Below are 16,213 nucleotides of genomic sequence, written 5' to 3' on the forward strand. Positions count from 1 at the left end.
TCAGATTTGGGACAGAATCAGCACTTTTGGTTCTTTTTTCAGAAAATATTTTACTTTCTTATTTCTCAGTCTATAGATTAAAGGATTCACCATAGTGGTGAACAGATTATTTAAGACTGAAACAATTGCATTAAGCCAGGTATTTGGGTGAGCTGGACTTACATGAGGACCACTGGCATAAAGGTAAAGAGGAGTCCTGTGATGTGGGCACTCCAGGTGGAGAATGACATATGCTGCCCTTCAGCCAAGCAACACCGCAGAAGAGTACAAAGTGTGCAGTTGAAGGTGGTGAAAATGATGAGGAATCATCTGTGGGCATCAGGACCACACTGATGGCCCCCATTATTCTCAGGGCTGATGTATTTTTACAAGCCAGTTTTAGAATCAAAGGGACACCACAGAAATAATAGTCTACTTCATTAGAACCACAGCAGGGCAACTGAAAAGTGAAATTTGTCAGATTGAAAGCCAGAATATGGTTACAAAATAATGTCCCCACTTTGTGGGACACACACTTTGTGGTTCATGATTACTGTGTATCTTCGATGGTGGCATATGGCAACAAAGCAGCCATCAGCCATCACTGTGTAATCTCTGATATGTTCGAAGAAAACCTGGGACAAAGAATGTGGTTTCAAGACCTCTTTGTGTGCCACTCCCAGCAGGATAAATTGAATCACCACTGAAAAATTCCTCATAACTTTGAAAATGGTTGGCTTCAAAGCAGAACACAGAGACCTCCAAGACAAACACTGATAGTAAGCAAAGGATTTCCTTCATGCATTTGTTAGTTTTATGTTTGCCAAACACACCTACCTTATAGGAGATGATCTACACCAAGAAAAAAAATGAAGACAATAAATATTAATTATTATAATTGAGAAATTTTAGATCTTGCTGAGTTGGATTAAAGTTTAACCTTGATTTGTACTTTACTCATATTGAACTTTTTGGTTTTTTTGGCCAATAATTATATTTAAGGGTTTAGACAGAAAACAGTCATTTTATCAAGGACTTTGCTAAACAATAGGAAGCAGAAAAAGGAAAAAAAAACTCCCAAAGAATACTCCATTCATAGAAGTGTATTGGGTGCAAATTTCCAAGAAAATAAGAAAATGTACTCAGTTCCCAGATATTAGCTTTGAGATTGTACAGATACTATTTTTAATATTAAAACATCTATTATAATGTTCCATTAGGTACCTATAGGCAGATGGATGTTTGAAATGACTGGAAAGATAGACTTCCTAAATAAAAACACATATCAAAACTTAAGTAGACAAAAATTTGGCATCAAAAATATACTGAATGATTAGAAAATAGATATGCTTAATAAGATATTGGGAGTTCTAGCCATTGTAGCAAAGGACAGAAAGCCAAATGCAAGAGGATGTTTTGAAAAGCAAAACAATTTGTATTTTTGTAAATAAGTCTCAAAGATACCACACAAAGCCTCTAGAAATAAATAATTGAATTAGAAGAACAGTAATATCAAAAGACCCTGCATTTCTTTATATTAAACAAAGAAAGACATTAAATAGTTCCAGTTATAGCAGAAGAATTATGCACACTTTAAGGCAGTGATAGGGGATGCATATGAAATCTCCTGAATCTCAGATATTTGCATGACTTGCAACACTAGCAAAATTATAGTTATGTAGTAACTATGATATAATTTTATGGTTGGGAATTTCCACAGCATGAGGAACTGTATTAAAAGTTTGTAGTATTAGGAAGGGTGAGAAACTCTCCACTAAGGTATATAGATTCACTAGCCTGGTGGCTCATGGCATAAAAGCACTTGCTTCCAAAACTGAGGGCATAGATTCAATCCACAGGAACCACATACCAGAGACAGAAAATCCATTCCCTCGAGTTGTCCTCCAATATCTATAACCAGAGACACACACAGATGCAGAAACAAAAAAGAATAAATAAAATTCTTGAATAAAAAACTTTGCTCTGAAAAGCATGACAGTCAAATGTGTATATTCTCAGTACCTTTTAAACTATTTCTTTTTCAGAAAATATACAGAAAAGATACTAATAATTGGAGAAACATACTATTTTCATGGATTGGAAAACACAATTTGCTAAGAACTTTCTTTTTTCAAATTAAACCATATAAACAATACAATGTCTATTTGAAACATATTAAAATATTTAATGATAATAACAAGTTAACTCTATAGGTTGCATGTAAACAAAGAATTATAATTGAGAGGCAATTTTTGACATTTTTATTATAGTTAAAATACAGTTAATCATTTCTCCCTTTCATATACAAAGTGTTAAAGATCATACTTCCAGATTTAAATCTTTATCATTCTTTTATTGAGTTCATGTGCACAGGTGAAGGTTGAGATATACCGCAACAGGATCAAATAGAGAATTCAGAAAAAAATGTATTTTATTGTATAAATGTATAATTTTGTGTAAAATAATGTAAAAATATATATAAAATCTTGTATACATGAATAATTTTTTTTTTTTTGGCAAACTACAAGAAAGTAGCCAAAGAGTTGCCTTTTCAATATTTCTTTTGGGATAAATGAACCATTATATAAAAAATAAAAGTGAAAAGTCAGTTTATCTAAATCAATGTCTCACAACTGACACAAAATATATTTATGTATATCATAGATCAATGCAAATTGTGAATATCCAATTTTCCTATATATTAACAGACATATTATCTTGTGAGCTTAGTGTCAAATATCACCAGAGCAATCCATGATTTTTCTTTCAAATTAAACAAACTAAGCTATCTGAAAATTAAATTTTTCCATGTTGAGATAATGAAAGACACAAAAGATTATGAGCAGTTAAAGCCAGCAAAGAACTAAAGAGAGAAGCCAAGAAAATGCAGAGGGAGATTCATAGAGATTCCTGACATCATAGAAGTTCATTAGATGATAAACAAGCAAATTAAAATTGGATAACTACTCAGTAATAATTGTAACTGAATTATATACTGACATTGATTAAATGTAGTACCTTACATAACAGGATACATGCTGTCTTCAAGATATCCTGGGTACTTGTAAACTACATTGTGTATATTTGTAAATTACATTATTTTTGGAAACCTGTCTAAATTTTATTAAAATTAAAAGGTAATAAATTCAAATTTTTTTGATTCTTCTTTATAAAAATTAAAAACTTAGCTTACCTTGAGAAAAATGTTTACAAATTTTATATTCTACAAGAAATAATATCTTTAATGTTTTTAGTGCTGTGGGGCAGTGGGCTTCGCACAGCCTGGTCTCAAGTTGAGCATAGGTCTGGGAACCCCAGGGACCTAATGGGTTGGAAAGTGTTCTATCATGTCTCCTGAACCCCTGGCTCCCATCGAGGTTGCCACCCCCACAGCCCTCACAGGAGAAGTGTGTGTCTATCAGTCATGTAGGAGCAGCACCAAGCCTTCCCACATGCAAATAAGGTTTTCCCCAAACTCTCAGTCCAAGGCAATGAGAGGTACCTGCTGTTGAACCCTGAATCACACCCCAAACTGTATATAAATCCTATGCAGGGAATTAAAGGTGTGTGAGAACTACTCCGTAGTATGAGTCTTTTGTTCTAAGAGCTGTAACACATGGGAAGAGATCTTCTCTCCCAAAGTGCCACCTGAGGTTCTACTGCACTCCTCACTGGATAGTCAACTTCTCATTGGTCCAGCCCAACCTGAATAAGTGCAGAGCCTTTCGGTGTTACCAAGCAGCCTGGAAGGCACAACAGAGACTTAGTCTCCCTGCCTGCATTCGCTTCCCTTTGCTGGAATACTCACAGCGGGCCAGGCCAGAGATCTCCATGGAAAACCTCTGCTACCTAGGCCCACAGGTGGCTCCATGTGTACTCTTTGGTTAGAGGTTTATTTCCTGGGAGCTCTGGGTATCTGGTTGGTTGCTATTATTATTCCTCCATTGGGGACCCCGTGCTCAGTCCATTGGTTGGCTGCAAGCACACACCTCTGTATTTGTCAGGCTCTGGCAGAGCCTCTCAGGAGACAGCTATCTGAGGCTCCTGTCAGCATGTACTTCCTGGCTACCACATCTACAATAGCATCTGAGTTTGGTGACAGTACATGGGATGGATCACTAGGTGAGTCATTCCTTGGATGGCATCTCCTTCAGTCTCTGCTGCACACTTTATCTCCATATTGCCTCCTGGGAGTATTTTGTTTCCCATTCTAAGAAGCACTGAAGGATCCACACTTTGGTCTTTCTTCTTCTTAAGTTTCATATAAGACTATATGAATTGTATCTGTGAATTGTATCTTGGGTATTCTGAACTTTTGGGCTAGGATCACTAATCAGTGAGTGCATATCATGTGTGTTCTTTGGTGACTGGGATACCTCACTCAGGATATTTTCAAGTTTCATCCATTTGCCTGCGAATTTCATGAAGTCATAGCTGAGTAGTACTCCATTATGCAAAATACCACATTTTCTGTATCTATTCATCTGTTGAGGAACATCTGGATTGTTTCCAGCTTCTGGCTATTATAAATAAGGCTGCTATTAACATAGTGGAGCATGTGTCCTTACTACATGTTGGAGCATCTTCTGGGTATATGCCCATTAGTAGTATAGTTGTGTCATCAAGTACTACTATGTCCAATTTTCTGAGGAACAACCAAACTGCTACACCCACTTCAGTGAAGTCTGCTTGACAGGCTGAAAAGCCTGGAAGCAGTCATGAGGCAAAGAGTTTCAAGGAAACTATGCCTCCTGGAACCTTTGCATTCCCATAGCCCATGTACTCAAATTTTGTCCCTGTTTTAGTCTGATGTATGGATCTGTGTGCTTTCTTTTATTATAGGTGCCTCCAAATAATGATTTTACAAGTACTTAATCAGCTTAAATTTTACTCCCTGGTCTTCATCAATGTCCCAGAGAGCCCTTGAGCTGACTCTGGGCTTGGAATTTTGCAATTTTTCATCCATCCAAACAAAATGCCTCAGTGTTGACAATTAGTAATCAGGCATCTCAGTTTGCCAGATAGAAATCTCAGGGCAAGCTTAGCAAAGTATTCTTAGAATCTTCATTACAGCCAGATATAGCAGACTAGATTGCATATTAGAAGAAAGTTGGTGAATTCTTCTGACAAATGGAGATTCCCTACAGATACTTAAAAGAACAGCCAAGTTACACTCATGTAAGAATTTACCAAGGCCTAGGAAAAAGGGGGGGTTGTAGTAGTGCAGTATTCATGATAAGGTCTGCTTGAGCAGAACCCCCTGATGCTAGTTTTCACAAGGCTCAAAGGATTAGCACAAATTGTGACTAGAGTGTGAAATCCTTTCCTGTAATTAGCTGACTCTAGGCAGGGCTGTTTCATCTTTACTGTAAACATTACCTGGTTCTTGGCAGTTCTTTGAAGTCATTCCTCTGTTTTGTGTCAGATACTTAATTGTGCATGGCCTCCTGTGACACCCTACTCCTTTGTTTTCTCTATTATAAAAGTCTGGTGTTCCTTTGGACAAAATACATTCAGATTCAGCTCTCCCTTGTGTCTGCATCTTTTTGTCAATTCTCACTGACTCTTTGCCCACCTGCCAGAATCCCTGACTCCCAGGGACTGAGGTAGGCCAACTGGGCCCAGTCAGTGGCACCAAACTGATTTCCAGATTGGGTGTACCATCTTGTAATCCCACCAGCAATGGAGGAGTATTCCTCTTTCTCCACATCCTCTCCCACATCTGCTGTAACCTTAGTTTCTGATCTTAGCCATTCAGACTGGTGTGAGGTGGAATCTCAGGGTTGTTTTGATTTGTATTTCCCTGATGACTAAGGATGTTGAATACTTCTTTCGGTCCTTCTCTGCCATTGGAGTTTCCTCAGTTGAGAATTCTCTATTTAGTTCTGTTCCCCTATTTTTTTTTAATAGGGTTATTTAGTTATTTGAAATCTAACTTCTTGAGTTCTTTGTATACATTGGATATAGCCTTCTATCATGTGGGATTGTTAAAGATCTTTTCCCAATACGTTGGTTGCCATTTTGTTCTATTGACAGTGTCCTTTGCCTTACAGAAGCTTTGCAATTTTATGAGGTGCCATTTGTTGATTCTTGATTTTAGCACATAAGCCACTGGTATTCTGTTCAGGAAATTTTCATATGTGCTCACTCTCTCACTTTCTCTTCTATCAGATTCAGTGTATCTGGTTTTATGTGGAGTTCCTTGATCCACTTGTACTTGAGCTTTGTACAGGGAGATAAGAATGGATCAGTTTGCATTCTTCTACATTTTGACCATCAGTTGAAACAGCAGCATTTGTTAAATATGCTGTCTTTTTTCCATCGGATGGTTTTGGATCCTTTGTCAAAGAAATGACCATAGGTGTGTGGGCTCATTTCTGGGTCTTCAATTCTATTTTATTGATAGAATATTGATCGACGTGCCTGTCACTGTACTAATACCATGCAGTTATCATGAGGTTAGGGATGGCGATTAACCCAGAAGTTTTTTTATTATTGAGAAAAGTTTTTGCTATCCTAGTTTTTTTGTTATTCCAAATGAATTTGAGAATTATTCTTTCTAACTCTATAAATAATTGACTTGGAATTTTGATGCGGATTGCATTTAATCTGTAGACTGCTTTCGGCAAAAAAATGCTGAGGACACATCACTGATTATACAACATAATGACACTGAAATGGTAAATATGGAAAAAAATATCACAATGTCCACAAAATAAAAAGGTCCTTGACACCAACATCTCTTAAATTGAGAAAAACTAATATTACCCATTAAAATGCATACTTTAAATTTTTGCTAGTTTTCTGCTCTCTGTTGTTTTCAGGTTTTATAAAGTTTAATTTGAGTCAAGTATTCTGCAGTTTGACAAGTCATCTAATTGTGTTTAAAATGAAAGTACATGTTCAGTTCAGTTAAATTTAATCAGTATTCTTGCAAACAAAATGATATTAAGACTTAAGAGTCTACCAACCTACCTAAGAAAACTATATCTGTAAAATATGCTGTTTACAGCACATAAAATTTCCTGTTGGAATATGTTGGAAGTAGAATATTACACAATAAGAGTATATGAACCAGAGGGGATGGAGAACTCCATGGAGAGAGGGCCCCGTAAATAAATGAGATTGGCTCACATGTGGACTCACAGAGATTGAGGTAGCATGCACAGGGACTGTAGGTGTCTGCAATAGATGCTGTCCTAGGGCTCAATGGAGAATTGGACTTATGTCTCCATACTTAATTCAGAAGCTATCTTCAATTGATACTTGCTTGCAAATGAAAACTGCCCACCCCCTCCAAGGGAGTCTACTCTTTGGTAAACTACATGCCATTAGTAGATGGTCAACAGAAAAAACAAAACAAAACAAAACAAAAAAAAACCCAAATCAGTGAGAAGTTTTGGGAATTCTTGTCTTATCATGTTGTATCAGGGTTTTGCACTCAACCAATAAATAGAAGCAGCTGACCTATGTTGTTGAATTAGGGAAGGCTGAAAGAAGCTGAAGAAAATGGTGGTTCTGTAGGAGGGTCAGCAGTCTTAATTAGTTGGGACCTCTGCATTCTCTCAAACACTTGGCCACCAAACAGGCAATATACACCAGCTGATATGAAGCCCCCAATACATATATAGTAGAGGACTGTCAGGTCTGTATTCATTAAAAGATGATGTGCCTAGCCCTCAAGAGACTGAAGGCCCCATGGAGTTAGGAGGTCAGGTGGGGTTGGGGACATTCACATGGAGACAGGTGTGTGGGGAGGAGGTATGGGATGTGAAACAGTCAGAGGGTGGATGAGGTGCGGGGATAAAATATGGAGGGTAAAAAAATAAAATTAAAAAAATCAATAATATATTTACCCTATACTTCCTTTCAATATATATTATGTCTTCCAGTTTAGTGATTTTTTTTTTTCCGGAATGCTAAGTGTGCAATTGAGGGGATCCATGTGCATGCATCTCTTTCTCATGCCTTTTCCTCCTTTTCTTTATTTTGTCCTATTCTCATGTGATATGCTATGTTTTTTTCTATCATAGTTTGTATAACTATTGTTCTTTATAAGCCTGATTGTTCTCTAATGAGAGAAAGAAAGGGATTGGATATAGAAGGGACAGGATATAAGGAGGAACTTAGAGGAACAGAGAGAAGGTAAACCATTTTCGTGAGATAGTATATGGGAAAAATACATTTTCAGTAAATGAAAATTTTAAAAAAAGAACCAAAGCAGCTGGGTCATGTGTGATTCAAATACACTGAGTTAAGAGAATTGTACATTTGAATCCTTGGGCTGCATAGCAAGATTCTACCTCATAAACAAGCAAACAAACAAAAAGAAAACAACAAAAACAAAACAAAAGCATGAAGGAATAAGAAAATTAGAGAAATTTTGTATCTAATGGTGGGGTTATAAATCCCTGAATACAGTGCTGAAGGAACATCTTCAAGAGCACAGAGTATCTGGGCTTCAATCTCTGGAGAACATGCACATGTCTGACTCAGCCACATGGTGATGAGTTCAAGAGTGTCTGAGGCCTTGTTTATTTCCTCCTCATAAATATAGCACCTTTCTCAAGGGTCCCACTTACAGTGTAAACAGTTTTTTTTTATTTGTTTGTTTTAATATTTTTGAGTTACCTGAGACTAAACAGAAGAAATTTTCTGTATACAACAAATCAATAAAAACTTAGTAAAAAATGGCATCTAACTTAATTTTGCATCTTGATAGATGACTTGTAAATACATAAGAACTTCCTTTAAACTACCACCATTACTTTTGGGACTGAGGGTGGCATTAGGCTCAGAAGTCATTCTTGGAGGCTCTTCTTAAATACTCTAAACTATAGGGAATTTGTGAGCTTATGAGTGTTTTGAATTCATAACAAATCCCAAGTCTCAGGAGCGTCACATAAAGGCTCACAGCACACTCATTGATCATAGCACACTCATAGGTCCTGGGAAGCTAGTGGTGATCTTCTCTATGACATTGATAGTTTGTTCTATTAGATGAATATTGATAATTTCATTTGGAAAAAAAATAGAATTCAGCACTTGACACAACATGTGTAAGAAAGCAGGGGTCATTTCCTTAAACATCAGCATAATTATCTGTTACATGAAAAAGAAACCAAGCAATTTATAAGAACTTTGTTTTCTTTGCCTGACCTAGGTAAGTTCTCAATGTCATTTATGACAACAGTCTAAATATCTTGGAGAGGAGCAGTTGGTTTGACGATCATTTTTATGCACATGCAACATCTTAGTTTTACCTGGTAGTACTGGTGTCAGTATTTCTCTAGTAGTGAATCTCTCCTGTCCCTTCTCCCATCATGCTTCACTGCTGCTTTACTATGACGGGGTCTCACAATCTGACAGAATGACTCCAATTCAAATTTAACCGGTATGTCCCAGCTTACTGAGAATCCATAACTAAAGCATTTCATTTCTGAAAACATTTCTGTAGGACATTTTTACTAGGACTCTGTATCTTGCATATTAACTTACACAAATTCAAAAGAGAGAAAGCAAACGAAATATCAACACTAAATATATCACCTTTGTGTAAACTGAAAATCCTGCTTTTGACTTTACCTTGAAGGAATCATGTTAGAGCATGAGAAGATTTAGTGTATTTACTGCATGTACCACTTTTAATTTTTCTTTTGTACCCAAAGCACTAGCCAGAGCTAAAGAGTCTATATCATAATTTCTCTCAGGTCTCCAGAATAGTGCTTGGTACTTTTAACCTCACTCTGAACTTCCATAATTTGAACCTGTATATAAGCCAACTATTCTTAACTATTAATATGTTTTCATCACCTATACCTATATGAAGAGTTTAAGATATAGAAGTACACAAAACTCTATACTTCCTTTCAAGCTGGAATATTTTCACATAATCACACTGTGTGAACATGGTATGCTTTAAATATATATTAAGTATTGATTAGTGTTTTTTGATTTCTGTTTTATATGCTGAATATTTACACTCATGTCTTTTGTTCACCATAGAGTTTCTGAGAATGTTATATTTTTATGCTTTGTTCATGTAAAAACTCACTAAATAACTTGCTGAAAGTCACAAACCAATTAGCAATGGATTGACCTTTTAAATTAAGCCTTTCTTGATGCTACATCTATCCAATATTTCAGTCTCTTAATATAATGTATCATTTTGTTGCCCAAAGATACAGGAAACACTGAGAAGTTTATTTACAGGTGGTCTCTTGAGTGATTTCAAAGCACACAGGTTCACTCTAAATGTCAATGAGAGTACAATGTAAACACTCAGTTGAAATCATAAACATTGATTTGGTTCATTGGTTTGGTTCTTTGTCTTTAAGGATAAACTGAAGCCAAAGTATGTGAAATATAGGTCAAAGCTTTTCTTGATTTTTCCCTAAATATTTAGTATCCCCTTTGATATCTCTGTTAAACCCAGAAACATCTATTTTCCCTTTTCTATTTTTTCCCCTAACCAAATTTTCTCCAAAGTAGATAAAATCATGAGATAAAGTACTCTTTGCTCAATTTGGTCTCTTGTTTTAAGTTTAGCTAAGATGACCTTTATGCTCTCGTTAATTACAAGGAGATCCCATGACCCTCTTCTTGTATATAATTTAGAATTGGCCATTTAAGGAAGCTTAGAAATCTGGTCCATCCTTTGACATCTAAAATAATTCACAGTGGGAATTTCTCATACTCTCAGGTTTGTGTTTAGTTAGATAACAAATGTCAGTAAAATACCAACTATCTCTTAGGTAAAACCAGAGAAGTGTTGTTCTGGAACCATATGCCCTGAACTCAAGGTCTGAGTCTATTCTTCAAATCTTTTAACTTAGATTTCTACAGGAGAAATATATACCCTTCCAAGTGTTCTAAAGAACTCAATGTCATGATGTAGATAATCCACATGAAATCAATATGTAATATGTGGGGAACGACTAGGTTGGAAAGACATAGAGGAAGAATCAAGAAAGGGAAGACAATAAAAATTATCTCCGTCAAAATAGAAGAGATATCTATAACCTGACAATACACATTGTCATCTCACAAGGTTTCATGAGAAAAACATTTCAGACTGAAAAAGAGTGTGTCCACTAAATTGTGATACTTCTTGAGGGAGGAAATGCCGCATATGCTTTTATTTTTCAGATCCAGGATTAAAACCACCATGGGGTTCCACTTATAGAATGGTTAGATATTTAGTTACATCATTCTTTCTTGTATGTTCATAAGCAAAGGTTCTTCTCTTGTAACAATTGCCCATTGTATTTAGGTGTTTCATAAGAACAGGGTTTTTAATTATGATTACAGTACTAAGCAACTGACCCTTTTGAGAATGGTTAAGTGAGAGGAAACACACCTGGTGAACCTTGAGCTAAGCAATGGCAGCACAGAAGGCTGTGTTTTATCATGGCACAGTGAGGGAAATAGCTGTGTCTCAGCCTTTTTTTTTTTTTTTTTTTAACATAATAAGCATGCAAGAGGTGTTAGGTGAGTATTCTTGGTTAGGAACAGTTTTCTTCTTAGAATAACTCAATGCTTTTTGGACAGGTATATGTCTACCTCCTCTCCACCTGGACATTAAAAACAAAACAAAAACAAAAGTAGTTTAAGTGCAGTGGGACTGAAGCTCCACCCTTCCTTCTTTGTAGTATGTAAAGATTCTGGAGAAACTTTGCTAGTAACTTCCACAATTGTTTCCCATTTCTGAAACTGCTGGATTTCTTTCACTGAAATGTTGTTGAGTTGGATCACAGAGCTTCTTTTGCATTTTTGAGATATGTTTAAACGATGGAAACAGTTTGATACTATATCCTAGGTCTTCAAGCAACAACAATCATGTCTCAGCTCCTTGAGTTGTGTGGATAAATGCATGAACAACTACACAAAGAATTTGTACTCTTCATCTTTCAGCAAAAATTGACTCTGTTGGGGAAAAGTAACCTGCTTCCTTAGGGAAAAATTAATTTGGCTTCTGAATACAGGGGGTAAGTCTTTTTAAATCAGTAAGAAAGCATTTTATTTTGTGATCTGGGTTTACACCCAACTTGGAAACAAATTCAAAGGTGATACATTAGAAGTTTGTGGAACAGAGAACGGAAATAGTACATTGACATTTTGCTTATAATCTCTCTTTGAAGATTTAATTTCATTTAGAAGTGAAGTAAAGCTCCTCCAAAATGTAATCTTTAATTGCATATGAGAGGAGGCATATTCATGGAGGTATGATATTAAATAGAATGCTTAATTTCTATTTCTCCAGAAATCTTCAAATAATGGAAACTGGGAATCATTCTGCAGCAGTTGTGTTTGTCTTGGTGGGATTAACACAGAAGCCTGAGCTCCTGCTGCCCCTCTTCATTCTGTTCCTGGGCATCTATGTGGTGACAGCAGTGGGGAACCTGGGCATGATCCTGCTCATCACAGTCAGTCCACTGCTGCACACTCCCATGTACTATTTCCTCAGCAGCTTATCGTTTGTTGATCTCTCCTATTCCACTGTCATTACACCCAAAATGCTGGTGAACTTTCTTGGGAAGAAAAATTTCATCACTTATTCGGAGTGCATGGCCCAGTTCTTTTTCTTTGCAATCTTTGTGGTCACTGAGGGTTACCTCCTGACTGTTATGGCATATGATCGTTATGTGGCCATCTGTAGACCATTGCTGTATAATGTGATGATGTCCTCTAGACTCTGCTTACTGTTAGTGCTAGTTGCCTTTACCCTAGGGCTTTTTTGTGCTGTGGTACACACAGGTGCTATGATGAGTCTGAACTTCTGTAAAACCTACATCATAAGTCATTACTTCTGTGATGCTCTTCCCCTCCTCAAACTTTCCTGTTCTAGCACACATCTCAATGAGCTTCTCATATTTATTATTGGAGGGATCAACACCTTGGTGCCCACTCTAGCTGTTGCCATCTCTTATGTCTTCATCTTCTGCAGCATCCTTCACATCAAGTCATCGAAGGGCAGGTCCAAAGCCTTTGGAACCTGCAGCTCTCATCTCATGGCTGTGGGAATATTCTTTGGGTCTATCACCTTCATGTATTTAAAGCCTTCTTCAAGTAGTTCTCTGGAGCAAGAGAAGGTGTCTTCTGTGTTCTATACCACAGTGATCCCCATGCTGAACCCATTAATATATAGTTTGAGGAACAAAGATGTGAAGAAAGCACTGGGCAGATTCTCGGTAGGAAGATAAGTCTTACTTTTTGCAAATAATACAACATAGAAGTAAATAGTGCTAATGAAAGTAGGACCTATATACTTTGATCTCTTGCAATATACAGCATATCTATATTTAGGGTGCTAGGATTAATCTCAAAGAATCTTGAATTTTACATAAGCCCTATTCCATAGGGCCACATTTAGCATTCCTTTTTTTATGAAGTGCTTTACCATATATAATTGATTTATTTTCCCAGTAAAGTGGAAAATAATTTTGTAAAGTAGATATTAATGCGTTGGTAGGAAAATTGGCCTTTCTCTGTTATATAAATAAAATAATAATTCAGATTTTTCTCTAGCCTTTATTTTGTCTTCCTAATTTCCAATAATTTCATATTGAACCCTTTCTATATCTGTAGTTCTATGACTGTAGGAAGGGTTTTGGTCCAATATGCCTTTCTATGATACATGAATTACTGTGAGTGGATCTGTGCCTTGCTCAGCAGAAGTAGGCACATCTTTTAATTCATGATTACAGTGACTATTTCATATTTACTGCCTTTATCTCTATCTTCAAGATCTTATATTTCTTACTTTTATCTCATCATCTGCAGCATTTCTTGGGCCTTAGAAAGGACAGTAGTACAAATGACTTGTTTAGGCATAAGACTTTTTCTATCATTTATTCTCAGCATCATAGTTAGCCCCCAAGTCTCTATTGACCATTATTAAGTGTAACTGGAAGCTTTTCTCTTTAGTGTTGAGATTAGCTTTTGACCAAGGTTATTAACAAGTATTTATAATGTAGTTTGGATGTATGTTCACTCAGATAATCTATACGAATAATCCCCACCACAGAATTATCTATAGACTAATTATGGAACCTGAAGGAGGAGAACAACTATCTTTATCTGTGTCACCACAGTGCTCACAAGTCTCCAATACATAGTTCTAACCCAAAAGGCAAAGATATTTCTTGACAAAATCAGGGGACAAAGACATGTATAGATAGACAGTATGAAAAGAGATTAATATGGATAATGATGAAAAGGAAAGGGTAGATGGAATACCAAAGATGGGGGAAGATGAAAGGATCTGAACTTAAGAACAACTAAAGTGCATGATACACATGTATGAAACTGTCAAAGTACAAATTTTATTTTTTCAAAGGAAAATTTGTAATGTGAGAAGCAGTGGTTTATTCACTAATACTTATTGTTTATAAACATGGAACTGGGTTGTGGTTCCACTCATTCATCTGTGAGAGGACAGGAATAATGTACAAGAAAATCAAAAGAAATTCAGAACATAACTGTTGCAGAAAAGATTGGCAGTTTCAGTCTGCAGCATGACTTAACTTTCTTCTTTCCTCTGCGGAGTATGGAAGATCTCTGATTTTCACCTGGTCCTGACTCTCCTGAGTCACTAGCTCCTTATGCTAAGACAGGGTAAAGGAAGCTTGTATACAGTCCAAAATGCTTTATTATAAGTATATTTTTTTATTGAATTAACTATGAAATAAGAAATGCCCTGAGAGTGTAAAAATGAGAAAAGAAAGAAAACACATATTTAAATGCAGAAAAATAATAGCTTATTCCCAAATCCCTAGATAATAAATGATAAAATAAACAAGACTTGAGTAAGTTATAGAGAGATAAACTAATAGGTAGAATTCAGAAGGAAATATGGAAAGCTACAAATCAGAAATTCTACTGTAAAGCAATGAGGAGATAAGAGAATACATGGACATTCACTGAAAAAGAGTAATAATGAATTTTTATGGGAGAAATTCTCAAAAATTTCTCAAACTTGAACTTGTGAAAACTTTGTATTTGAATAGAATGACTCAATATTTAAAGGTACTAGTTTTTTTTTCAATTAATTTATAAATTTGAAAAAGCACTAACATAAACCCTGTGTTAGTTTTTCTGGTTCTAGACATTCATTTTTACTTTAGGGAAACATTCATAAACAAATTTATTCGTGGAAGCTGAAAAATATGAAGCTTCACAAATTTAAGAAAAACAAAGATGACTTTTGACACATAAATTAAGGAACAGTTGCTGCAGAGAAAATCACAAATATTTGATTATGTTTTGTAAGTCTTCTTTTGATGTCTGCACATAGATAGTAGTTGATTTCCACATTGTTATAGTGGACTGGCAATTGATATTTCTGTCATTTCATATAAATAGATGTTTTATTAATATGTGCTTAGCTTCTCTCTATTCTGAATAATCATTTAAATGTTTATCAATACATCCAATTTTATTGTTTAGAATACTATTTTATGGACTTACGGCCATAGATTTACTTAGTAATTAGTGATCGCTCAGGGTGTTTTAGTTATTACAAATAGAGTTGCTATCAGTTCCATTCTGTATAGATAGACAGACAGACAGACAGACAGACAGACAGACCTATTGATCGATAGATAGATAGATAGATAGATAGATAGATAGATAGATAGATAGATAGATAGATAGGTAGATAGATAGAGATATACAAAAAAAATCTAACTGCAATACTTGTAAATTATGTGAAGTGAGTTCTTATTCATTCACCAAACTGCCAAACTCTTTCTGAGTTAGATTAATTTTAAGCATGAATGAGATTAAAAGTGATTTACTTTTAATGCTGAAACATGATTTCATGTTTATTTTAGCTTTACTGATTTTAGCATATGCATATTTTATGTTTTTTTAGTTTGCTTTCCTCAGTGATAAAAGAATAAAAAAGGTGTTTTCATGTACTTAATGTTCACATTTCATCCTACAAGATGTATTCCTGAAGATAGCACTGATTAAGAATACAATCAGGGAGGTGTTTACTTACTAGACCCCACTCATATCTGGTGAACCATTGGCTATTGATGACTTATTATAATTAAGGTAGATTAAGATTTATTCTCCTAGAGGCCGGCGTGGTGGCACGCACCTTTAATCCCTGCACTTGGGAGGCAGAGGCAGGCGAATTTCTGAGTTCGAGGACAGCCTGGTCTACAGAGTGAGTTTCAGGACAGCCAGGACTATACAGAGAAACCCTGTCTCAAAAAACCAAAAAAAA

At 35.8% G+C, this 16,213-nt stretch overlaps 1 protein-coding gene and 1 pseudogene across 1 annotated transcript; one reads left to right on the forward strand and one right to left on the reverse strand.

The window, feature by feature from the left end:
• LOC110328323 overlaps positions 1–16,213 on the reverse strand; it is an 18,736-nt pseudogene continuing 2,523 nt past the window's right edge.
• Positions 12,178–13,263, forward strand: LOC110328474 (olfactory receptor 8D1-like). Its single transcript, XM_021207873.1, has one exon. It carries the CDS (start codon positions 12,204–12,206, stop codon positions 13,179–13,181), a length of 978 nt encoding a protein of 325 aa, XP_021063532.1. The 5' UTR covers positions 12,178–12,203; the 3' UTR covers positions 13,182–13,263.

The sequence above is a fragment of the Mus pahari genome, chromosome 10 (genome assembly GCF_900095145.1).
Source record: "Mus pahari chromosome 10, PAHARI_EIJ_v1.1, whole genome shotgun sequence".
Classification (NCBI taxonomy): domain Eukaryota; kingdom Metazoa; phylum Chordata; class Mammalia; order Rodentia; family Muridae; genus Mus; species Mus pahari.